This window comes from Talpa occidentalis, unplaced genomic scaffold, assembly GCF_014898055.3.
Source record: "Talpa occidentalis isolate TD23 unplaced genomic scaffold, MPIMG_talOcc4v2.1 talOcc4.5, whole genome shotgun sequence".
In the NCBI taxonomy this organism is placed as follows: domain Eukaryota; kingdom Metazoa; phylum Chordata; class Mammalia; order Eulipotyphla; family Talpidae; genus Talpa; species Talpa occidentalis.
Window position 1 is genome coordinate 67408512 of NW_023604861.1, and position 24843 is coordinate 67433354.

At 47.0% G+C, this 24843-nt stretch overlaps 1 protein-coding gene across 2 annotated transcripts in view; it reads left to right on the forward strand.

Moving 5' to 3' along the window:
- EDAR (ectodysplasin A receptor) overlaps nucleotides 1-24843 on the forward strand; it is a 110175-nt gene that overhangs the window by 51452 nt on the left and 33880 nt on the right. For both annotated transcript variants that reach the window (XM_054701564.1, XM_037527392.2), the window contains exon 2: nucleotides 24122-24190. In XM_054701564.1, coding sequence (XP_054557539.1) covers nucleotides 24140-24190 — 51 coding nt within the window. In that variant the 5' untranslated portion in view covers nucleotides 24122-24139. The remainder of the gene's footprint in view (nucleotides 1-24121; nucleotides 24191-24843) is intronic.

A 24843-nucleotide genomic window follows, 5' to 3' on the forward strand; every position in this document is an offset into this window, starting at 1 on the left:
TTTGGTCTTCTTTCGTTGTTATTCGTCCCTCTGAGGTTCTGGCTTTAGGATTCCTTGTAGTATTTTTTGGAGTGGGGGTTTAGTCGCAATGAAATTCCGGAGTTTCTCTTTGTCTGGGAAGGTCCATATTCTTTCTTCATGGAGGAAAGAGAGCTTTGCGGGATAGAGTATTCTTGGTTGGCATCTGTTTTCTTGGAGTCTGTTGACTATGTCCCTCCACTCTCTCCTTGCCCGTAGTGTTTCTTCAGAGAAGTCTGATGTCAGCCTGATTGGTTTTCCTTTGAATGTTATCTGTTTCTTCCCTCTTGTCAGCTTCATTATTTTTTCCTTGTCCTGGATTCTTGGGAGCTTTACTATTATGTGTCTTGCTGTGTTTTTCCTTTCGTCGTGGAAGTTTGGTGTTCTTCTTGCTTCTTGTATATCAATTTTCAGCTCCTTCTTCTCATTTGGGAAGTTCTCTTCAATTATATCCATGAATATTTTCTCTGTTCCTACATCTCTCTCCTCTCCTTCTGGAATTCCTATAACTCTTATATTTCCTTTCCTCATGGAGTCAGATAGTTCCCGAAGTCTTTCTTCATTCTTTTTCCTTCGTACTTCTCTTTCCTTTTCTGTTTTGGTTCTTTTTATTTCTGTGTCTTCAAGATTACTTATTCGTTCTTCCATTTCATCTATTCTGCTTTCATTGCTTTTCCCAGAGTTCTTTAGTTCCTCCATTAATTCTTTGATCTCCTGCATTTCTCTTACTTCCCTCTTTAGGGACTCAATTTCCTTCTTCTGATCTATCACTTTTTTAATCATGGCAATTTTGAATTCTCTTTCTGGAAGGCTCAGAAGTTCTTCCAAGTTGCTGTCGTTGCAATCTGGGGAGTGGTTTTCTTTTTGTGGTGTGCTTCTTTCCTGAGGAGTTTTTAGGTTGCGTGTGGTTCTTCTACTCCCTACTGTCTGTTTTCTAATTTGTCGTATGCGTTGGGACACTGTGTTGCTCGGACTGACTGACATCTTGGGTGAACTTCTCCGCTCCCCTCTGGCTCTTCCAGGAGCCATCTCTGTCTTCTGGGGGAGCTTTCTGCTGGTTTTAGGCAGTTTTTACTGAAGAAATGTCCCTGTTCTCAAATGGCGAAGCGGGATGTAGTCCCTGCGCCTCCGGTTTCAGGCACACTCTTCTGCGCACCCGGTCTGCCCCAGACGTGGGTGCCTGCTCCCTCTGTGGGCTCAGACTGCTGGTCGGAAGGGGCCTGGCGTGGAATAACTTCCCGGCTGGCCACTGGGTCCTCCAGAAACCTTCTGCCCTTTCAAGCAGTCTTAAGAAATGTCCTGTTTTATAGGGTGTTAGTGACTTTTTTTTTTCCTGGTCGCTAGGTGGCGCCAGAGATCTCTCCTATTGTCCTTGGGGGGCTGTTTTTCGCCTCCCCCCACCCCGTGGGACAGAGAACAGAGCGGGAATGGTAGGGTACACCTCAACAGCTTTGGGGTGCTGTGTCTGCCTTGTGCCCCACCGTCGTGGAGAAACCACGCCCCGAATTTTCGTGCCCCGGGTCTCAGTTCAAAGCCCTCAGTTCCAGGACACGGGCTGTAGCCCAGTTCAGTGGCGCGGGAATGGCGCCTTTTGCACCGCCTCCGTGCCTGGGCGCCTGGTTCCTGCTCACTCAGGGAGGGACCTTCACCTCAGTGAGGACCTCCGCGCGTCTCCCCGCAAGCCTAGGTCGTCTCCCCGCAAGCCTAGGTCGCAGGCGCGGGGACCTGGGCAGCCGAGATCCAGGTCTGCACTTGCTTTTCAAGCGCACCGAGCGCGCCGCGTTTCCGCGCCAGCTTACTGGCAGCCCGGGCTGTGTGCGCGTCTCCCGGGGTCTTTGTTCTTCTCTAATGGCGCCCGGAGCCGTTCGCTCACCGCCGCGGCGGATCCTGCAGGGTTCGCCTCAGCTCCCGTTCACGGGGTGTGGTGGCTGCAATAGTTCCTTTCCACTCACAGTCCCGCTTGCTGCGTCCTTTGTTCTTGTGGGCCGTTTTGGTTTGTTGTTTCCTCCTCTCTGCGGGTCGGAGAGTGCCGCCTCTGTGGGCGGGGGTGGGGAGCAGGGTTCTGCGCTTCCCTCCCTTCTGGTCCTCTTTTATGGCCAGTTTCTTCTTCGGGCAGTTCGCTGGCGTCACCCGTTTATCTTCCGTGTCCCACTTCTCACTGGGACCTGCCGCTTTTCCTCCCTATTCACTTTTTTTAATGGGAGATCTTACTCGCAGCGTCTCCTCGCCCGCCATGTTGCTCCGCCCCCTCCTCTTATTACTTTTTTTAAGCTGGAAGTCTATTTTGTCTGATATAAGTGTGGCTGTTTTGCCTTCTTTTGGGTGCCATTTGCTTGCAGGATTTTTTGATGACTTTACTTTCTGTCTATGTTTATCCTTGGTTCTTGGGTGTGGTTCCTGGAGGCAGCAGAAGTTTGGATTTTGTTTTCTAATCCAACTAGATTGTCTGTGTCTTCTTATTGGTGAGATCTGTCCACTGATGTTTAGAATAATTGCTAATATGTAAAAATCTGTTACTGCCATTTTGTTCCTAGCTTTGTGGTTCTATTTAAATCCTTATTTAGTTTTCTGTGTTTGCCCCCTCTCTGGCTTAGATTCTAGCCTTCTTTTAATATTTCTTGGAGAGGTTTAATAGATAATAATTCCCTAAGGGTTTATTTATATGAGAGGATCATTATCTTTCTATCATATAGGAAAAAGAGTCTTGCGGGATAGAGTACTCTTGTCTGGTATTTTCTTCTTGGAGTATTTTGAAAATATCATTCTATTCTCTTCTTGCCTTTAGTGTTTCTTTAGAGAGATTCATTGTTATTTTATTTATTTTTAAATATTTATTTATTTATGCATACAAGAACTGGAGTACAGGCCAGAGGTGAGGGGGTGTGAGAGGATTCACCAGAAAGAGTGGGGAGCAGTACAGGCAGATCTACTGAAACATACTGCTGAGGAAAGCAGTGGGCAAGGCAGAAGAGGTCTGCTGTACCATGTTTGTCAGTTTTTCTTCATCCCCTTTGTTTGCTTTGGGTTTGCTCTGCTGTAGTTAGGGATTCTGTTGCATATGAGTCTTTCTCTCCCACTGTTCTGGATGTTTACTTGATGGTGGGCACAGTTACTTAGAGTCTTGTAGGATCTGGGATGGTGCTAGAGACTCCCCTAAAGCACTCCAGGTCTTGTTGGCTGGGACCTGTTGACTGGGAAGGATGGGGTTGGGGGGAGGTGGGCGAAGCACTGGGTTAAGGGGGAAGCACTGGGTTGAGACTGAGTCACTGGGTCAGTCCAACAAATTTTACTAAGTCTCACCATGTGCAAGCTCTATACACTTGCTCAGTACACTAAGGTGTGTGTGTCCCAGCTCTGCTTCCTGTCTGTCACATAGAACTGCCCTGAAGCTACGGAAACTCATTTGATGGTATATATGAAGAGCCTGTGATAAAGTGAGGGGAGGAAGACTGGGTTCTTTGAAGGCTTCAGAATTTCAAATCTGAGTCTTTGTGGTAGTCCCAGGTCCACTCATATCTTGATTGCTCCTCACGGTTGTCGCTTGGGAATTATGGGCTTGTTTGAATTGTCATTTAAATAATAAAGAGTCATCTGGATGATAGGAGGGGTTCAACACTCTACAGTAAAGTGTGTTAAGCCTGCAGCCTCATTATCACCTCCTGTCATCCTCATTGTCTACTTCAGTTCTTACAACAGTCCCAGCTTCTTGATTCTTCTCCATCCCAAGGACTTGAAGCTAAGAAAGTCCTGAATCTCTCTAATAATAGGTAATAATGTTTTACTTCTATTCAAATCCATGCTCTCTTGTTTCTCTAGAAAATCTCCCTCCCCTTGCCTTTTAAGCTTATCCCCATAATTCTACCCCCTCTCTGCTTTAAAACCTTCCTCACAGCATACTTGTTCCATGAAACTAGTCAGGTAAGATCTGCTGGGATGCAACTCCCTCCCCTTCTTCTAGGCCCCTTTTTCCCAGAAACCTAGAATTAAATGTGACCATTTGTCCATGCACAGTAATATAAACAGAGTCTCTGCTTTTCATTAAATCCTATGGACTTGAACTGCTGCCCACGTCGTGGGAGCCATGGCTTACTTTTCAAACCTTCAGGAAGGGACAGATTCACAGGCCTGACTCACTGAGCCAGGCTCTCCAATCTCTGCTTCATAAAGCTCTCTATGTAGTTTGGAGGCCCAGCCAGGTTTAGGGAGCACTCAGGGGCTTGGCTCTAGCACCTCATCTCAGCCTTCTCTCTGACTGCAGAGGGTACACTTCCAATCACTTTGTATTGCCTTTGGTCTCTTTGCCACTCATGAATGTTATTTTCTACCTGTTTAGAAATTTTTTCCAAAGCAAAGGTCCGTATTCACAGAGGGGCTTCCAAGTAAGTGAGGCTCAAAGTCTTGAGTAGGAATATGGGGTTCACAGGCTGTTAGAAATGAGCACTAAGGGTTAGAAGTTTCTGTTTGATTAAGAAAGATAATGTAAGTTGGAGTCCTTGCCACTCAGTCCTTAGAGTCAGTCATCTGGGTAAATTGCTATCACTTTGGCCATAAATGTAAAACACTGTTTGAATTTGGAAACATTTGCTATTTTTTTAACGTTATCTTATTCACCCTGTCTTAAAACAAGGTTGAGGCAAGGAGACCACATTTTGAAAATCCACTTCCAGCCCTTCTCCTACACAGTGAAATGCTTTGGTCTTCTACCTTTGAATCATTTACTGTCAATAACACAAACCTCCAACTTAAGTTACACATAGTTTAGATAAGGAGTATGATTTGAAATGTGGGCTTTTCTAGCTGCCAAGCACCCAAGTCGTGAAGCTTCACCTACTTCCAGTATGTTTTCCAAGGAAGGCCCATGGAGTCGGACAACACAGGCCTGTGGTAAACATGCTGTAGAGGCTGAACACAAGGAGTTCGCTTATGAGTGAGGGTAAAGGACTGAAGGCCTAAGGCTGGCATGGGCAACAAATTTCAAGGAAAATTTGTGGGCACTAGACAACAAAACACCAAGAAATAGGGAATTCCTAGCTAAAACTGAATGTTCCCAATCAATCAGAAATTAACACCAAAAATCACATAGAGAAGCCAAGTCATAGCAAAAACCTGGAGCCTTTCTTGCATTGTTTCTACCGTGTGACCAGGATTCAAGAACCCAAAGCATGGCCCCCATTCTCAGATCGTGATGGCAGCAGGGTCTACGGTCCTAGACATAGTGACTGACTTCCTCTAATGTCTTCAGTGCATGCATGTCTGCGCTGTCCAACTTTGTGTGCAAGTCAGCTACCTTTTAAGGAATAGAATGACCTCTTATTAACAGTGCTAAATTAGCATTTGTTTCTATGGGACTGAGGGCAATTGTTTTGATTGTGGTAAAATGTACATAACAAAATATTTATCATTTACCCTTTTTAAGTGTACAATTCAGTGACATTAAGAACATCCCATTACTAGGCAAACATCACCATCATCTGCCTCCAGAATTTTGTCATCCTCCCCAACTGTAACCATCCTTATTAAACACAAGCTCAAAAAAAAACTTAATAAATAAAATAAGTAAATAAACACAAACTTCTTGTTCCCCTTCCTCTAGCCTTTGGCAACTTCCACTCTGCCTTCTGTCTGACTACTCTGGTCCCTTCTATAAGTGGGATCATAGTGCATCTCTCCTTTTGTGGTCAGCTCACTTCCTGCAGCACAATGTCATCAAGGCTCATCCACTTTGTAGCTTAAGTCAGAATTTTCTTCCCAGTTAAGGCTGAAGAGTATGCTGCTGCATATATGTACCATATTTTGTTTACCCAGTTGGGATTCATGGCACTTTAAGATAAATATATCTGAATTTTTTAAAGATAGCGGTATTTTTATTTTGAAATAATTTCTAATTCTTTTTCCTACCATTCTTAGTGGTTGGTATTAAAACACTGGCAGTCCAAGTAAATCAAATTGCATTCATTCTACCCAGACCTCTAATTAGCTGCTCTTTAAACTCAGAGACATTTTCCTCTTTTAAGAATTTAGTATTTCTTTTAATTAACAGGTTTCAAGGCTTTAAATATATTTTTATTTTAATACCAGTATACTCTAGTTCCAAATAGTTTGGCATCATCTTAGGGCTCTTGGCATGGGAATAAATGACAAACGTCTGAGGTAGTGAAATACATAATGAAACACCTAATAAAAGGTGATTTTAAAACATTCTGAACTTGGGTTCATTGGTCTAGCATTCTTTATTGGCCTCTGGAATATACAGAGACCTCTACTAGAGCAGAAGGACTTGGTGAGTGCTGGGGGAGTAGCGGGGAGAGCTGGAAGGGAATGGGGAGAAGCATTCAGCCACACAACAGCCTGCCCCTCCCCCCTCTATTATAACCTAGGGTCCCTGGGCGCAGAGGACAGGGTTACCTCACAAACAGGCAGCACTATGGATATATCCCAACTCCCTAGGATATACCCAAACCAAAAGTCTCCATTTTCTAAAACTCATCAAGATGGTATAATGCGGCCATCAAGGGACCAGTCTCTCTTCCAGGGAAAGTGCCTGTGTGAATAAGTAGGAACCCCATGGGCACTCTGCTTACCTCAGAGGGTTCAGAGTCACAGTTGTGCTGAGCATCACAATTCCCTCATCCTCACAGGGGGCACAGCAGGACTTCCTTTTGGCTGGTACAGTCATGGGACCAGTGGAGCCTAAGAGGGCAGACAATGGTGCTCCCCCAGCCCTGGCACTTAGGGAAGCTCATTCTCTGTGCAGGTGTGATGAGCGTGTGAAAGCTGTAACTCTTCCCGCAGGGGACAGTTGCTTTTGAAGGAACCCATCATCAGGCGACCCTGTGTCACCCACAGCAGGAATGACCACCCTCCAGGTTAAAGGCAGTGGTGTTGTTATAGAGCAGCCCCGATTTTGAACGGGTTCTGCAGACCTAATGCGCTTTATGGTGACCAACGCAAGAAAAATGACTTTGGGCTGGTCAACCACGGGTGAAGCTTGGAAATCACATTGGGCGCCAAGCTATTATAGAGCAGCCCCGATTTTGAATGGGTTCCTGGCTGTGGGTCCTCACCCGCGTGCTTAAAAGGGACTTATTAATACTCCACTACAGACACACACAAAAGGTTAATAAAAGGTTTATTTGCAAGGGAAAAGGAAATAAGAAAATGTACAACTCAGGGAGAAAATAGGGAAATAAAGTCTTTAATGTGTCCTATCCAATCTGCCAACCTGGAAACCCAGTCACTCTCAGAGCTGGCGGGATGCTGCTAGCTGGTGGAGAGCCAAAAATGGGGGACCCCCAAAGCCCATGTGTCTGCCTTTAGATCAACCTGGCTGCTTAACCCCACCCTCAGGTCCCAGCCACCTTCCCTTTGGTGGTGATGGGATTTGGAGTTCCCAGTGTCTTTGGCTTTGGCCTGGGGTGGGGGTGGGGTCCACAAAGCCTGTATGGAATTAGCTTTAGGACAGCCTTTTCCCCCTAACAGTGTGAGTGTCGTGGCCATATTGGTCAGGCTTTTCCAAATTCTCTTAAAGAAAATACCGCTTCTGCTCCCTGGCTGGAAGGTGATTGTGTGTGTACATTACTGAGTAACCTCACTCTATGTTGAGCTTTCGCAGTCAGTTCACCTCATCCTACCCCCAAGAAGTGGACAGGCAGGAAACCTAAGCACCCCCTTCAGTTAGAAATGACCGAGGCACAGTGAGCTAAAGGGGCTCCCAAGAGGCCTCTGTCTCTGGGCAGTTGTTGGTCTTTGTGCAGATTAGAAAACAGGGGCCCAGGGGTGGAAACAGCTTGGGCACAACCCTGCTGGCCAAGGGCAGTGGGTCACATCCATACCACCCTCACTCAGTCCATGCTGAACCGGAGGGCATGGAGGCCAGGGCATATGACTACCACAGGAAAGGAAGTGCTCAGCCTGCCAATCCATCTCCCCCAGCCCAGACAGCATCATCACCACCCAGGGCAGACAGCAGAGCACCTCCTCCTGCTGTTGTTCCGCAAGTCAGTGAGGACAATATACACACCATTACCTCTGAAAACCTCATTCAGAAATCCAGGTGAACTTGGAAGCAAGCCCTCCCAACCTGCGGCGACTCTTCAAGTTGATCTGGGTCGCTCAGACTAGTCGCTGCCTGTCTCAGCCAGGGCAGTGCCACAATTTCCAATTTCCTTTTTAAAAGAATATTCAAAACTTTTGCATGGATTTCAGCTCCCTCTTCCTGAACAAAGGTACAGAGTAGAGAAAGAAATGATGTAATTGCAATATCTAATCTAAATCATAGTCATGTATCATTTAACCAAGTGAAGAACAAATTAAAGCACAAAGCAAAGATTTTAATCTCAGCCCCAGTGACCCCCAAGGCACTGGGGATACAGACTTGATTTCCCTGACACTTCGTCAGAGTAGATCCCCCTGGCTCTTGCTGAACCTACAGGGTACGTGGCTAGATTTGCCTTCTCTGGGCTTTCTTGTGACTGTGCTTGAAAAGGGAACATGAAAAACAAATCCTCTTTCAAACCGGTAGAGCAAGACCTTGAGTTTGACAGGAAGGATCCAAATTTACAAGTTACTTGCTTCATGCTGGGACTGGAATCCAAGGGGCCTCTCTGAAAGGGACATTTAATGGTTATTTATAGCTCAGTACCATCCGGGTCACCTGCCTGATGAACCACCATCTGTACAGGGTATTTCCACGTGAGTGGGATAGAGCCAGGAGGGGATAGTTAATCCGGGATTAGGAACAGGGAGATCATCCTTAGTGTGTGAGCAAACAAACAAACAAACAAACAAAAATCCTGCCCACTCAAATTTAAAAGACAGCACATGAAGAGAACTTTGCTGTTGTGCTCGCTTCGGCAGCACATATACTAAAATTGGAACGAACTTTGCTGTTGCCATAAGGTTTTCTTCCTGCCTCGCCACCTGAAGTTCCTGGGGTAGGAACTCTCCATGGGGGTCCCAGCTGCCATGGGTGTACCCCTCAGTTAAGCATCCGCAGAGCTGGAGGGGTGTTAAAAGGGCAGAAGAGATAACAGGAACCAAAATAACCATCATCTTCAAAGGCCCAGTGTGGGAAGCAGGATGGAGCCTCATTATTAGCAACAAACCCACTAAATAAAACTGTGCTACTGCTGAGGACTGACTGGGGGTAGAGGGGTACACACCCTGACTCTTACTATCCTCTGCCTCCTGTGGCTCGGTGACCTCGCAGTGTGAGTCAGTCCTCTTAAATCCACAGAAATTAGAGGGAACCAAGTTCCCTTTGCGCCGACCCCTCCTTTATTGGCTTGGCCCTCTCACATGCTCTGTGCCCCATCACCTCCTGCCTCTCTCTCTGGCCCTGGGACTGCTGTTGCCCAAGCTGGGCAGAATGGCACAAGTAGCGCAGCTCTCACACCTATGTCTGTGTGACCTCAGGCAAGTCACTCCACCTTTTTGAATCTCTATTGAGGAACAGTAGTGCCTGCCTCATTGGGATGATTATTTATAATGGTGAATTTAAAACAATTTATATTTGTTTTTAATGCACTAACATACTTTCTGAAAGGACATTTTGGAAAGCCTCCCTTGGGGTTAGCTCTGGGCAAATGTTATCAATTCTCTTCTGCTTCAACACATTCCCCTTTGGCCACACTCAATGCTGGTTGGGAAGGGGCTGCATGTTTTCTCTATGGACCTGCAGAACTTGTGTGTCGTGTCTCTATGGCAACTACAAAGCCTAGGGGTAGGGGCCCAGGAAGCCTCAAGGGAACAGCTTAGGGCAACAGTGTGGAAATTGCATCTAAGTTAGTGCCACCCAAATTGCTCTGGTGTCTGGATGAGAAGGTGTGTCACAACACATATTCTCTGAGGGTGTCTAGAACAGGTCAGACAAGAGCAAGAGGCAGCCCCTTTTGGATAACTTCGGTCAAATGTGAGGCCAGGACTATTGCACTTCCAGAAGACAACCAAAAATCATATTGAAAATTTAATTGTACCAAAAGAAATAGTAAAGGTAGTGAATGGCTAAACATGTGATGTATCAATACATGAGTACTTTTCAGCATCACAAAGGAGAAAACTACTATCTCTCACAACATGGATGTAGCAGTGGCATGTCTGGTGAGAGAATCCAGACACACATAACATGCACAGCATGATTCCATTTATATGAGAAGTAGATCAGGGAAAACTAGTCTGCAGTGACCTGTCCTGCCCCAGTGGACAGAGTGATGACTCCTGATGACAAAGGGGTAGAAGAAGACCTCTGTAAGTGACTGGGATTTTCTGTATCATGATTGGGTGGTTGTTATAGTGTGTGTGTGTGTGTGTGTGTGTGTGTGAGCGCGCATGCACGCGACGTGTATTACCATGTAGAAAGGCACAAGCTTGTACACTGGAAATGTACAAAGTGTGATTTTATTGTGAGTTACTTATATCTTAATAAAGCTTTTTTTTTTTTAAGTACAGCCTTAACAATAAAAACAAAAATATATACCACTTTTGGTGAGGGTATGGAGAAAAAGAAAGCTTCTCACACAGCTGGTGGGAATATAGACTTTCCATCCCCTGTGGAAAGCTGTCCGGAGGTTCCTCAAAAGGCTAAAAATGGAGCTACCTTATGACCCAGCTATTTCACAGCTAGATATCTATCCAAAGAATACAAAAACACTAATTTGAAAGGAAACCTCCCTCCTATGTTTATTGCAGCACTGTTTGCAACAGCCAAGATACAGAAAAAAGCTAAGTGTCCAAAACCTAATGAGTGGATCAAGAAGATGTGTTGTGTATGTATATATAAATACACACACACACACACAGAGCATACTTCTCAGTGTTCAAAAAAGATAAACTCATGCCATTTGTGGCAACATGGATGAACATGGAAGGGATTATGCTCAGTAAAGTAAGCCATCAGGAGAAAGATAAATATCAGATGGTCTCGCTTATAGGTAGAATATAGAGAAGCCAAACAAAGGATCAGATAAAGACAAACATTAAAACCAACCCTTGAAGGCTTATCATAGGCCGGAGGCATCCAGAGCAGAGGGGGCGGGGTGAAAATGGAGAGAGAAGGGAGAAAGCACATGGACTCTGGTGGAAGACAGACTTTGGGTGCTATGGTGGCGGGAGAGCTACAGTGACTACACCTGAGCAGGGAATCCTACAGTAGTGCCAGGAAGGCACAGAGCTGGTTCATCTATGATCTGAGCAGAGCAAAGGAGAGTCCTGGAGACCTTGGTGGCTTTCTCAGGGTTTTATTGAACTTTTGCATGTAGTGCAGCAACCAGGTACATGACACGTAGGGGTGCCAGGGGGCCAGGAGGCTAGCAGGCCTCCCAGCCCCTGGCAAGTCCTTCTTCCTTCCTCTTTCCCTGCTCGAGGGCATTCTCTCTTTCTCTCTCTCTCTCCTGCCTCTGCTTCTCTTGGCAAATATGTCAATACTGCATCCAAGGCCCACAAAAGTAAACAATACAACTAAATATAACAATGTAACAAAATGCAGGTGCAATCCTAATGGTGGGAGGGCAGAAAAGCCTGAAAATCACTTACCCTACACCTCACTGTCAAACCACAAACAAGGATGTAAACTAATGGCACTATATATATTAAAAAATGCACCCCTAACCAGATCAACAAACCACATTCATAGGAGACATGCAGACCCTGCGAACATGACTCCAGTACATGCATCGTTTCCCTTGTGGACGTGCCCGTCCACATATGGGCTCCCACAGGCACAACAGTCAAGCTCAGAAGCAGCTTTTCTATTACTCCACTTACTACATTAGTTAGTTCCTCAATCATGCTGTGATGGGGGGATTAGATTTTTGTAGGCAAAAGGAGCAAAGAAACTGACCACCTTTTTCTCCAGTCTCCGTCTAAGGCTCAGGGCTGCCTGAAAACTAGACATGAAGGCCACACAGTAGATTCAGTGTTAAAGAGCTGTGTGCCCTCAGCCTGCCTTCCACGGGCGTCACCTCTCCTCCAGACAGCGGTCTCAAGAGACACTCCCACCCCCACCAGTCTCGTCATCTATGCAGAAGCCTTCTCAATTACCCACAACAATCCTCAGGTAGCAGCAAACTCTCTGAGGGACCCTCAGGGACGAATAATAGCAATATCATTTAGATCCTCCTGGCTTCATTGCTAACCGCAGGTTTATAGTTAATTTAGAATCTATTGATCCCAGTGTCAATAAATAGTTTATCTCCTTCAACTTCCTTTACTTACAGGATATCTTCACCACCAAATTAATGTTTTTTATTTGGCTGACACGGTTTGGGATCTAGCAGTGTGTCTTACAGTAATTGTTTATTATGTGCTTGTTTGCTTTTGCTGTTAAGCAGAATTGGTGCAGTTGATGCATTCGTGCAGCAGCCTCCCTCCATCACTCCCTACTGTTCCCTAGTAGACTCCAGCCACAGGAATAGCTGAATTTGGGGGTGATGATATGGGTTGAGTGGATATATTGTTTTCCAAACATCACTGAGTAAAGAAAAAAGGACAATGAACTGAGGGACATCTAGCACCACAGGCCCCTGACAGAAAATGAGAGAAGTTGCTGATTTTATTGGAATGAGGTTTGGGAAGTGACTCATGTGTCTGTTGCTAGGAAAAGAGGACAGAGCAGTGACCCAGAGGGAAGACATTGCCCAACTGGGACGTGCGCACACTGTTACTATATTTTTTCTACCTTCCCATTGTTGTTCCTGGCTCGCTGCTGGCCTTCCTCCCTTCCATGGATCAGGGACACTATTCTCCAGTCTCCATCCGGGACTCAGGGCTACTTGAAAGCCCAGGCGCAAAGGCCACACAGTAACCTCTAATCCCCTCATCACAGTATGAGTGAGGAACTAACATGTAGTAAGTTGAGCAAAAGAAAAGCTGCTTCTGAGTTTGACCACTGTGGCTGTGGGAGCCCATATGCAGACAGGCACGTCCACATGGGAAATGATGCAGGGACTAGAGTCAGTTCTCAGGGCCAGCATGTCTCCTATGAATGTGTGGTTTGTTGATCTGGTTAAGGGTACATTTTTAAAAAATATATAAGTACCATAATTTTACATCCTCCTCAAGTGGGTCCGATTTTCCTCACACCTCACATATGTTCCCTGGGTGCTCCCACTGCACCCATCATTCATCACTGCACCCTTCTCTGTGTTTATCCCTGTTATGTTTGCCTTTCTCGTGGGCTCACCAAACTGCAAGGCACCAATAGGTCAGGGATTGTGTTGATTTATTTGTTTTTCATCCTGGTCTGGGGTCAGTGTTCAATAAATATTGCTTGTGAGGATGGATTACTAGAAGGATGGACAATTGAATTAAAAGATGGATGGATAGACAAAAGAGTGGGTGAGTGGGTGTGTGAGTGGGTGAATGGTTGGATGGATGGATGGATGGATGGATGGATGGATGGATGCATGTATGTATGGATGGATGCATGGGAGGATGGATGGATGGGTAGATGATGCACAGATCTTTGCATAGATCAATGGCAGAACAGATAGACAAAGGGAAGGATAGATGGCATATATATTAAATTGCTGGAAAATGGCTATTACATCTCAACAAAATTTCATATTTACATTTATACGAGTCCTAGAAACACTTGCATTTTGTAATTTAAAGCAATGTACTTTAGTGGGGCCTCCCTGGTGGCGCAGGGAATTGAGCACCGCACTATGAAACGGTCTGCAGCCTCTGCAGCACAAGTTCGATCCCCGGCCAACCAGGGAGCAACCCATATGGCGCAGCAGACCACTGCTGCTCGCCCGCTACTCGCCCACTGTTCCCCTCAGCAATATATTTCAGTCAGTCTGCCTGTTCTGTTCCCCCACTCTGTCTCTGGTGAATCCTCTCACCCCCCTCACCTCTGACCTGTACCCCAGTTCTTGTATGCATAAATCTTTAAAAAAATAAATAAATAAAGCAATGTACTTTAGTGAATAAAATTCTGCATTTAACCTGAAAATGCTTTCCCTCGATTCAATAAGACAGTAAAATGGGGGCTTACTTTTAAAAAATTTTCACCAAAATCAGTATTTCTGTAAGATCAGTTTGGCTCTGAGGCATTAAGTGAAGTAGAAGTGGAACTGTGAACACAAATCTTTACAAGAGGAGATTGGGACAAGGCTAACCACTCTTACTCTCCTTTTCTGTGTGGAAAATTCCTGGCCATGCTATTTTCATGAGCAAGCCTTCAAGACTTCAGTGGCCTCTAAAAGTTACATTCAGTTCCAAAGGCTGGCGAGAGCCTCTTTCTCCTTTGGACTCCAGCTCCAGTTCTCTCTCCACACCAAAGCACAGTGCCGCTTAGTTATGCCATTGATGTTCAGAGAAGCCCAAACTTTGTGTGACAAACAATGAAAATAATTTTGGTGTTTAGGGAATGTTCTAGGCAGTGGCTATCTGCAGCACTTCAGAAGCAATTACTATGATCACTGGCTTATATGCAGGGAAATAAAGACTGACAGAAACAGTTGAGTCAAGGTGAAAGATGAGATGTGAACAGCAATGTCCAAAATACTGCCTTTGCAATACATTCCTACATTCTGCTGCCTCACTGGACTGTTGCTGAAGAGCCCATGATCGTATAGAACGCAAATTAATTTAACATGCTTCTTTGTATAAGTAGTGATTGTTCAAAAGATAAGCTAGAAATAAATGCTTGAAATAAAAGCTAGAAATAAAAGCTCAAAAATAAATGTTTCATGCATTATATTTATTTTATGTGTGCTAGAATATGTGTTTTCTAGTGTTATTTCATTTAAAATTAACAAATGAACTTGGGTTCACTCATTTTAAACTTTCAACTCATATTGCCAGATTGTCAAAATCTCTCGGGAAGGGACCACCAAGGTCAGGGACCAAATGGGTCTGCCTGCACTGTGCGGGCCCTGTCTGTGCTTTGCCAGCATGGCAGGGGGTTTCCTCGCCCCCTTTTCAAGTGGTGGCTCCAGAGCCAGCACTCAGTGCCTCTCCCTCTTCCTCTTGTTCTCCCTGCCTAGCTCCCCACTTGCCCCGAAGTGCCAGGAAAATAGAAGCAGCTACTCCAACTTTTATTTGAGAACCTATCACGCCTGCACTCTGTTGACCCTTTTAGAATTTAACAGGCATCAAGCATTTTATGATGCAAACCATCACTGCCTCTCAGCAGACTCTGGCACCACAGGTTGAGCAAAAACCAGAAGTCCTAGAACTGCTTGGGAGTAAACCGTCCCATGTCCTATGCGTCCAGGTGGCAGCAGAACAAACAGCTCCAACAGACAAGGAAATATGTTGGATCTTTAAAAAAAATTATACACGTCATACACACATACTTATGCGCATGTTTATAGATAACATATTTTCACCCAAAAGCACATCCTTGAGAGACCATGTCCTTGAGAGTGTGGACCCTACAGGCCGCACACCAAGGCGCTGATGGAGGCCAGTTTCTCCCTCATAGCCCTGAAATCTTCACCAGGAGATCTGAGTAGAGGTTTCTCAGCACAGTGATGAGAGTGGAGACTGGGCCTTTGGAACCCAGGTTGATATTGTTTAAAGTGCCCAGTGCCCCCTCTGTCTCTCAGCCCCATCTCTATTCCTCTGGCATCCCTCAGGAGAGGCACCTGCTGTCTTGACAAGATTTGAGAGTCTCTTCCCTGGTGCTCCCCCTGGGCCCAGACACACTGCCCTAGGAGGGCCCTCTGGAATACATCCCTAGGGTGCAGTCTTTTCAGTCTCCAGTGAAAAAAACAGATTGAACTAAAACATAAGAGAAAAGAGAATGAGCTAATCCCCTCACAACCTAGCATTAATTAGCCCTAGCCTACTGAGGATAAGGAAGCGTGGTGGAGCCATAAATCACATCAAATGGAAGTGTTTTCAGCTGCTCTGATAATGACCTCCCTGGGCTGCTGGAGGGTGAAAGAAGGTCTGCCTTTGTTGGTGGGATGTGGAGGCCTTCTGGGGAGTCTAGGAGCAAGGAATCCTGTTGCTGTGTGGGGAGGAGGCCACCAGCAGCCTCCCCCCAGGCGTCCCTCTGCAGGAGGGGGGTGCAAATGTGGGAGGCCAGGAAGAGGCGGGTGCTGGCTGGGCGGGGAGCAGGGAGCAGGCTCCAAGGCTGCTTCCCCAGAACACAAGCTGCCAGTGTCTTGCCTTTCCAAACAGCTTGTGCTGAGGACCACGGTGGACTGGCCACAGGCCTCTCCTGTCCCCTGTCCCCTGTCTTGTGATAGAGGCCACCCAGAGGGCAGCACTGTGCTCCCCAGGTGGCCTGTGGGGCCTCTGACCCCACTCACTGCAGCCCGACGAGGACCAAGGGACACAGTCAGCCAACACCACCTCTGAGCCTCTGGCATGTGAGCATCCAGGAGGACTAGAAGGGGTCAAAGACAAGGGAGCCCTCAACTGCGCACTTAGAACATAACTGAAGACTTTTCTACAAAGTCTCACACCCCCTGCCGCACCCCACTGCCTTGGCACCTTCCTACAGACTCAGAGTGGGCAGTACCTCAGACCCTCGAACCTTCTGGGGAGCCGCGATATCTTCCCAGTCAAGGGAAGTCAAATGGATCCAAAGAGGATCCCACCGAGGTGAAAGAAGAGAAAAATACCATCCTGGGCTATCTACTAACCCAAAGGAGATGGTGATGTGAGCACACTTCTGCCCACTGTCATGTTAACTGCAGAGTTGGCAAGCATCCCCTGAGACTGAGTCACACCTTGGAAGGGAAAGGTCATCCAAGAGGCAGCTGCCCAGCGGGAAGCTGGGCATGCGGGAGAAAGCCATAGAGCTTCAGAAAGTGGCTTAAACTGTAGAGTTCTGTGTTCAGCATCAGCCCCCTGGGCAGATAAAGAGCAAACAAGGCAAGGGCCTTGCCTGTCTGCCCCCGGGTTCCACAGGACCAGGGTCTGTAGGGCTCCTCACAGTAGCGCTCCACCATCGCTATTGAAGAAACGATGAATGAAAGGACTAGCAAAAGTACAGGAACCACAGAGCCTGATGCTCAGGCCTGGGTGGATTTGTTCCTGGGGAGAGCGTCAGAATGGAGGGAGAGGCCCAGGAAGAAACCCTTGCTTCTGTGTCCAAGAGGGAATGAAGCAAGCCTGTTAGTGAGACTAGTAAGGTCTTCTCAAACAATGTGTATTTACTGACCCCCTTGTCTACTGGAAATGCAGATTCTGGGGCAACAAGGCTTCAGGGGGCCTGGGGCTCTGCATGAGAACAAGCTCCAGGGGATGCTGCTGCTGCTGGCCCAGGGACCCCAACACTCGAGGAAAACTACTCTCAGCTACTACTCAAAACTACTCTCTCTACTGTCATCCTCTGATTTTACCTTCATCTCAACCTGTCTGAATCCCCAAGCTAACTCCAGACTTAGGGAAGGTCAAGTCTGTGCTTGGCAGGGAAGGGGGCAGGCTGAGTCCTCTCTACTCCCATCTGCACTGGTGTCGCAGGCTGAGAGTCAGGGGCAAAGAGCTGAGCAAGTCACGACCTGGGAGCCCGGGCAGCCTGTCCTGCCACCTCTGAAGTCAGGCTTGTGGAAAACAGTGTTTCCTCATACTTCACAGATGTTACCATCATCTACTCCCCAAGGCAAAGCCAACACTCAGAGTTCTCAACATATAAGATCCTTCTACTGTTTGTATGATCTTATCGATGGGTTAAAAATAACCCAGACTGCTTCTGAGAGAACCTTCTGGAGGCAGGATGTTATCTAGGGAAATGGCTCTTGGCTGTGGCCAACAGGGAGCAGCAGCCTGGGGCTGAGAGCAGGGTCAGGGACCCATCCTAAACTGGGAGCTTGGGAGCCCTACTATCTAACCGATCCCCCTAGGAACCAGGGTCAGAGAGGGGTGCTGTCAAATGCTCTTAACGAAGAAGGCATGGTGGTTCTTTCCAAGCCAGTCCCAGAGATGGCAGTATTTTCTGCTGTTGTCACGGTAACTCTGAAAAGAGAAAATCAACCCTCCTCCCACAGTCTGAGTCACTGTCACCTTGTACTCTGATTCCCAGGGTCTCTGTCACCACTCACCTTTGTAGTGTTCCCAGAAAGCTGTCACCCAGTAAACACAAATGCCTCATGCAACTGTTATATTGGCTGTGTGAGTGTGTATGTTTGTGGGTCACATTATGACATAGGTTTCCCCTACAGCTCTCCCCATTTTCACTGCCATAGGCAGCTGGTCTTGCTACCCCTTCTGCTGCACCACACAGACTTTGCCCAAGGCCATTGCATGTCCTGACTTCCTCTGACCTTACTCTCAGGCCTCCAGGCTAGTTGTGACTTCACCTCAGGCTGGGGGGGCCCTGATGCCCCATCCTGTGAGAGCCTTCCCTAGCTCTTTCCTAGGTAACTCTTACCTGCACTGCAGGACATGGGTGAGAAACCACCTGCCCTGCCACAAGTGAGAGAACAAGTGAGGCCCCGCCGAGGTGGCACTGCCAGCAGCTCCAATAATCCCTCCCAGCTCTGTATTAAGTGATTTTTCATGGTGACTTCAACCAGCAGCTGCAAAGGCCACAGACAGAGTATTTTCAGCACAGCAATAGCTAAATGTTACAAACCAGGCCTTGCCTGTCCCGCACACCCATGGTGTCCATCCTGTGGGCACCACCTGGAGAGCCCCTGAAGATGGCCACGTGACCCCTTTCAGTCTCCAGTCACCCAGAAGGCAGAAACTGGATCTAATTCCACGAGCCCTCTCTCAAGCCCAGAATTGGGGCAAACTGAAGATGTTTAAATTTGTTTGAGTGGATATAAAAGCACTGCAGAGTTGATAAAACTCAACTCCAAAGTCAGTGTTAATAAGCCACAAGTTTCTTGGGGGCTTCGTTTCCATGAGCTACCCACATCGTACATTGTGCCAAGCTCTTGCCTGTTGATCTGAGGCCCCAAGGAGAGAAAGCTCCTGATGGAGGCCCAACTGCAAAGGTTGGGCCCAAGTATATTTCAAACTATTATCCTGATAGATTCTTAATTTCTGTAGCATGTGCGCAAAGCTTTATGTACTACAAAGTCATGCAGTTTCTAGGTTTTAGAAGATAGCTGTTTTCCTTTTCTGCCTCAGTTCTAGAGTTAGAGGGAACTGCGGGAGTAGAACTGTCAGGCTCTACTCAGCCTAGGCAGATGTGCAAGATGCACACGGAATTTCCAGGCTATCCTCCCCAGTACATGTCTCCAGAGTTTCAAAGACTTGCCATGAAGGGAAGGTATAACAAGGAACCCTCATGCTGGGAATGACCAGGACTTCTCAGGCCTCCCTCCCTATGGGAGCTAAGCATTCTCCAGATGCCCATTTTGTGCATAAGAAAATAGAGGCACTGAAGCTTACCTATTGTAAATTGTGCTGCTATAAACATAGGGGTGCAGGTGCTCTTTGGAATTGATGTGTCTGTGTCCTTTGGGTAAATACCTAGGAGTGGAATTGCTGGATCATATGGAAGCTCTATCTTTAGTAGGTTGAGGAATCTCCACACAGCTCTCCATAGTGGTTGGACCAGTTTGCACTCCCACCAGATGTGCAGGAGAGTTCCTTTTTCTGCACATCCTCGCCAACATTTGTTGTTGCTGGTTTTTTAAGTATGTGCCATTCTCACTGGTGTGAGATGGTATCTCATGGTAGTTTTGATTTGCATTTCCCTGATTACAAGTGATGTTGAACATTTTTTCATATGCCTGTCGGCCACTTGTATTTCCTCTTTGGAGAAGTTTCTTTTTAGCTCTTCTGCCCATTTTTTGACTGGATTATTTTCTTTGTTTTCATTGAGTCTCATCAGCAATTTGTAGATTTTTGTGATCAGTCCTTTATCATTAGTGTTGCCCTGAAATAGATGACTGGATCAAGAAGATGTGGTACATATACACCATGGAATATTACTCAGCATTCAAAAAAGATAAACACATGCCATTTGCAGCAACATGGATGGCGCTGGAAGGGATCATGCTCAGCGAAATAAGCCAGAAAGAAAAAGAAAAATACCGGATGGTCTCACTCATAACAGGAATCTAGAAAACCTAAATAAGGGACCAGGAAAAAGAATAACTATAAGAAAGAAAAAAATCAAAATCAACAAACAACTATGAACCAGAGACACACTATGGAGAGGGGCGGGGAAAGGTGGGATTGAGGTCTAAATAAGGGGGGGGTGCAATTGTATGAGGAATAAAAATAAAAAAAAAAAACCTTTAAATAATAAAATAAAATATTTCCTATACTTAAAAAAAAAAAAATAGAGGCACTGAGAGGGTACATAACTTGCCCAAGATGTGATTTGGCCCTCGCTTTCAGACACTACACTTTTCCCCGTGTGTGGTTAACACTGGGTGCAGGCCTACTAGCTGAGATCCTAAGATGGCACAAAACCAAAATACACAGTAGTTCCTGCAGCTTCTGTCCTTCCTACTGGATCTGTAGCTCCAGCTTGGGCACCCGGGACTTTTGACTTAAGGCTCCATGAAGAGCAGTGAGGATGGAACCCAGGCAGTGCTGAGGCACAGGGCAGAGTTCCGTGTTCAAAGCTGTTATTTTCATTGTTGTGTTGTTTATTCTTGTTGGAAAGTGTTGAGGCAGGAATGATGGCAGATCAGTCTAGTTAGTGGGTGGAAAAATGCTGAACTAGGGATGACTAGGGATGACTAGCAGTGAACAGAGAAGCAGAGCTTTTCTGGAAAGCGCCATGTGGCCTGTGTCCCAGGATGCTCTGGTTACAAGGTCTCTGTGGGATCATGAAAGCCATTATGGGCATCAGGGAACAAGGGTGAAACTATGCTCCCTGGAAAATGCATCTGCAGTGCCAGTGTGGCTGGACCCACCTGAGGACCGCAACCCCCGAAACCTGCACTGGACCACTCACTAGCTGGCCAATGCCACAAGTAAAGTGGCCTGTGTATTGGCTGATGGGAAGAGGCATGTCAGTGCTGCCCGGCCCATTTCTACATCACTGTCTTAATTAGGGAGGACTCAGCTCCTTCTGTTGGTACCTCGGCAGGGGTGCTGCCTTGCACCGGAACCCCCAAGTAAAAACAACCAGGAGGTCATAGGTGGGGATGTCTCACCCAGGCATCAGGGTCAGTCCCTGTGTGCAGAACAGTGCCCTCTGAGGCAAGTCAGACCTCAGAAGTGAATTCTCACCCCAGAAATGCCTTTGACTTTCCAGGCCCCACTTTCCTTCCTGGAGAATTGTAGGCATGACAGAAATGCGTCTAAAGCCACAGACTTTCTGTTTTGCTTTGTGTATTTGTTTGTTTTTTCTTTTCTGTCTCCCTGGATTTGCCTGGGAACATTTTAAATGAACCTTTCAATAAGAGCTCCTGGTTGACACAAAGGTGCGGCGGCCCAACCTTTGTCAGTGTTTACAGGGAAGCCCTCCCAGGCTCACCTATAATTAGAAGTCAATTAAATTAGAAACCCTTAGTGTTGTTCTTGGAAGACCTCCAGCCCCACAACTCTCCTTGGGGGAGCCTCTGACCCAGTCTGACAGTTCAGTGGATATCCATCCTCTGCGCCCCAGCTTCCTGCCGCCAAGGTCTGCCTGGTCTCACAGGAGCTGGTTCCTAAGCTCCCTTTCTGGTCCTGTTTGCACCTTGCCCTTCCCATCTGGCAGGCAGCAGAATGCCGCCCCCACCTCCCCACCCTGCTTGCCCCAGCTTGCTCCATTGCTAGAAGGAAAACACCCAGGAGTTCACCGCTCGGGTGGCTGGCTGCTTTCATCTTGCCTTAGTCCATTTAGTGTTGTTTAAACATAAATGTGGTCCTGAATTGCAAGCAGTGTTAGAAAGAGGAAAAGGCAGCTCTCTTCAAGAGATTCTGGAAACCTGACCATCCCCCAAGGCCACCTGATGTGACTCACTGGGTAAGAGCCCCTCCAGGGTAACGGCACCAACAGGGGAAAGACCTGGAAGGATCCAGGTCCTGGAGCCCTCTCTCTTCCCCCAGTGTCTCTAATATGTGCTTTTCCCATAAGAGCACCCCCAGACATCCCTCCCCCAGCTGCAAGCAATCACATACAAGCTTCTTCTCAAAGCCAAATGTCTTTATTACCTTTTCCTGATCACGAAATTCATGTGTAATATTCTAAAACATTCAGATGACTTGCTCCCCATAATCCTCCCTCACTGCCTCGTCACCCCTACCCTCTTTCACTTCCTGACAAAAGAATCTTTATTGAAATTTTAGTAGCTATCACTTGAGATCTGTTTCTCTGCATATAGCAGTTCCCCTGACATATTATTGGGGAATACGTCAGGACCCACAGTGGATCCCTGTGGATAGTACCACACCCTTTATATACTATGATTTTTTCCGATATGCACAAAACTATGTTAAATTTTAATCTATAATAATAAAATAGAACAATGATAACAATATATTATAATAAAAGGTATGTGGATGTGGTCTCCTATCAAAGTATCTTATTGCATCTAGTATCTCCAGGCCACGGTTGGCCATGCATAGGAAACAAAACCACAGGAACAGAAACTGCAGATGAGGGCTAGAGGGGGCTTCTGGACAGAAACCTTTACCAACACAAACCTGAGCCCTCTTTTGCAGAGCCCCTGCACGGTGTTCCACAGGACTGATGTTCCATTGGATTATTTTGTTCCTTGTAACCATAAACAGGCACATAGCTTAAGGCTTTGCCTAGACTGTCCCCAGCCTGTCCTTGTGGGACACGTGGGTGCGGCCACTCCCTGGCAGGCAAGCAGAAGAGGAAAGGCAGTGTACTTGAAGCTCTGTTGTCGCTCGGTGGCCTCTTACTGTACATTTATGTTTGGGGGGCTTCTCCTAAAAAAGCTTCTCCCCAGAAATCTCCCTGAGCTACATCCTGGAGGCGTTAGGAAACACTCATATGGATACTCAAGGATTTTCCTTCTCTGCACTCCCCAGGTCCACTCCCCTCCCTGGCTCTGATTTTCCCACTCTTAGTCCTTTCCAACTCTTAATTTACATGGTATCCTTCCTTCTGACATTTATCTTATTTATTTTCAATAAATAATCTTTTTCTCGCTAATGCTTTCAGGATATTATGTGGTAATGATAAAGCTCAGGACTTTTCTCCCCAAAAAAGCCCCAGATTCCCCATCCATTGGTCTCCCCCTTTGGGCCCTCCACAGCTTGCATTCATGGTGTCAGGAATTATTGGTTTTCATGCCCTACAATTCTCACCCAGAACAAGAGGACTCAGAAAGTGCAAGGTCTCAGGGGGCTTTCTGAGACACTCTTGACTTCTAGACTGAGTCTGTAGCTGAGTCTGGAAATTTCCTCACATAACCCAGTCATTCAAAGAAAATGGGCTGTTTTGTCACAAATTCATCCCCAGCATCAAAGCAAGAAAACTGGCCAAGAAGGTGGTGATTAGCGAATTTAGATGATCACACGAGTGCACCATTTGTATAACCAGTGTCCCCGGCAAGATTGCTTTGAGCTGGAAACACAGCTCTCCCCATTCTGAAAATGGAAAAGCAGAAAATCACACTTCTTTCTTGAGAGTAGTGTGCTAACTTAGTAATTGGTGAAAAGCAGCTGGGCTGTAGCCATCTTCTGTCGTTAAGTAGCTGTGTGACCTTTGGGCAAGTCACTGAACTCTCAGGGCTGCGGTTGTCTCAGCCATAAAATTAAGTAGCTGGACTCATGCATTCTCTAATCACTTTGATGCAGAATGACCCTCCTTAACAGAGAGGGAATGCCCACACAGCAGGCTGGGAGGCTAGATGTATGGTGGGAGGGGGGCGGGCAAGATTCTGGTTGCTGGCACTGTCTCCGGGAATCCCCTTGATTCAGAGGAGCAGGATTATCTGGAGCCCCAGGTTCTCCAAGCTGTCTGGCCATCATCCCTGACTCTAACAGCAGGTCCTCCGTGGGCTTCAGCCCCTCCTCTGAGCCCCTGCCCAGGGACAGGTGGGGAAGTCAGTGCAAGTAGCCCATGGTTCAACTTACAACCTGCCCTATCTTTTCAGGTGCACTGACCCCTGCTCTGATTTCTTGGGGTAAGAAGGAGGGGGATTTTGGGGAGAGGGGCATCATCACACCAGGACAGAATGCAGACCACCGACCTGAGGGAACTGGGCTGTGCTCAGTCAGACCTGGTGGCCTCAAGCCCCTGGCATCACTGGTGTTGACGAAGCGTGTCTTTCAGGAACACCGGAGTGAGAGGATGGCTTACGTGGGAGATTGCAAGCAGACGCCCTGGCTCCCCATGCTTGTGGTAAGTGGGGTAGAACCTGAGCCCATGCTGTTCTAGCCCCAAAAGCTTGGCCCAGACTGTGTTCGGCAGTTACACGGCTTTGGGCAGCTCCCTTGGCTTCGTAAACCTCAGTTTCCACAGCTGTGAGGTGGGAATAGTGGTCCTAGCACCTCCCATACCAGTTCATCTGAGGGTGCAATAATGGCGACAAAGCACTGAACAGCACCCCAGCTTCACGCTAGACTTCTCTGGGTTGTAATTCCCTTGGCCAGGTCTCGTGGATAGAAATGTCCTCACATGCTTATTTGAGTGCGAAATCCACAACCCAACACCTGCATGACAAGTATAGTGGGTCTGTCAGCTGAGAAAGACCCAGGATTCCCTCCCTAGGACCCCCAAGGTGAAGAGCACCTGGAGTTACTAAGAGACTGAGGGAGACCTCCTGTGCCGGGGTCTCAGGGAGGGGCCATGTCACGGTGAAAAGCAGAGTTTTCATGAGTGAAGAGCAGGATCAGGCCTCAAAGAAGGGATAGAAGGAGCAGGGCGAGGCCAGCTTCTGGGAAGCGGGGTGCCCACCCAGCATATTAACTGACATTCGGCATTGAGCAGGACCCCCAGCACCAAGCTCCCCTAGTAGCCTTGGGGCACTGATCCCAAGGCAGAGTGTGTGCCTG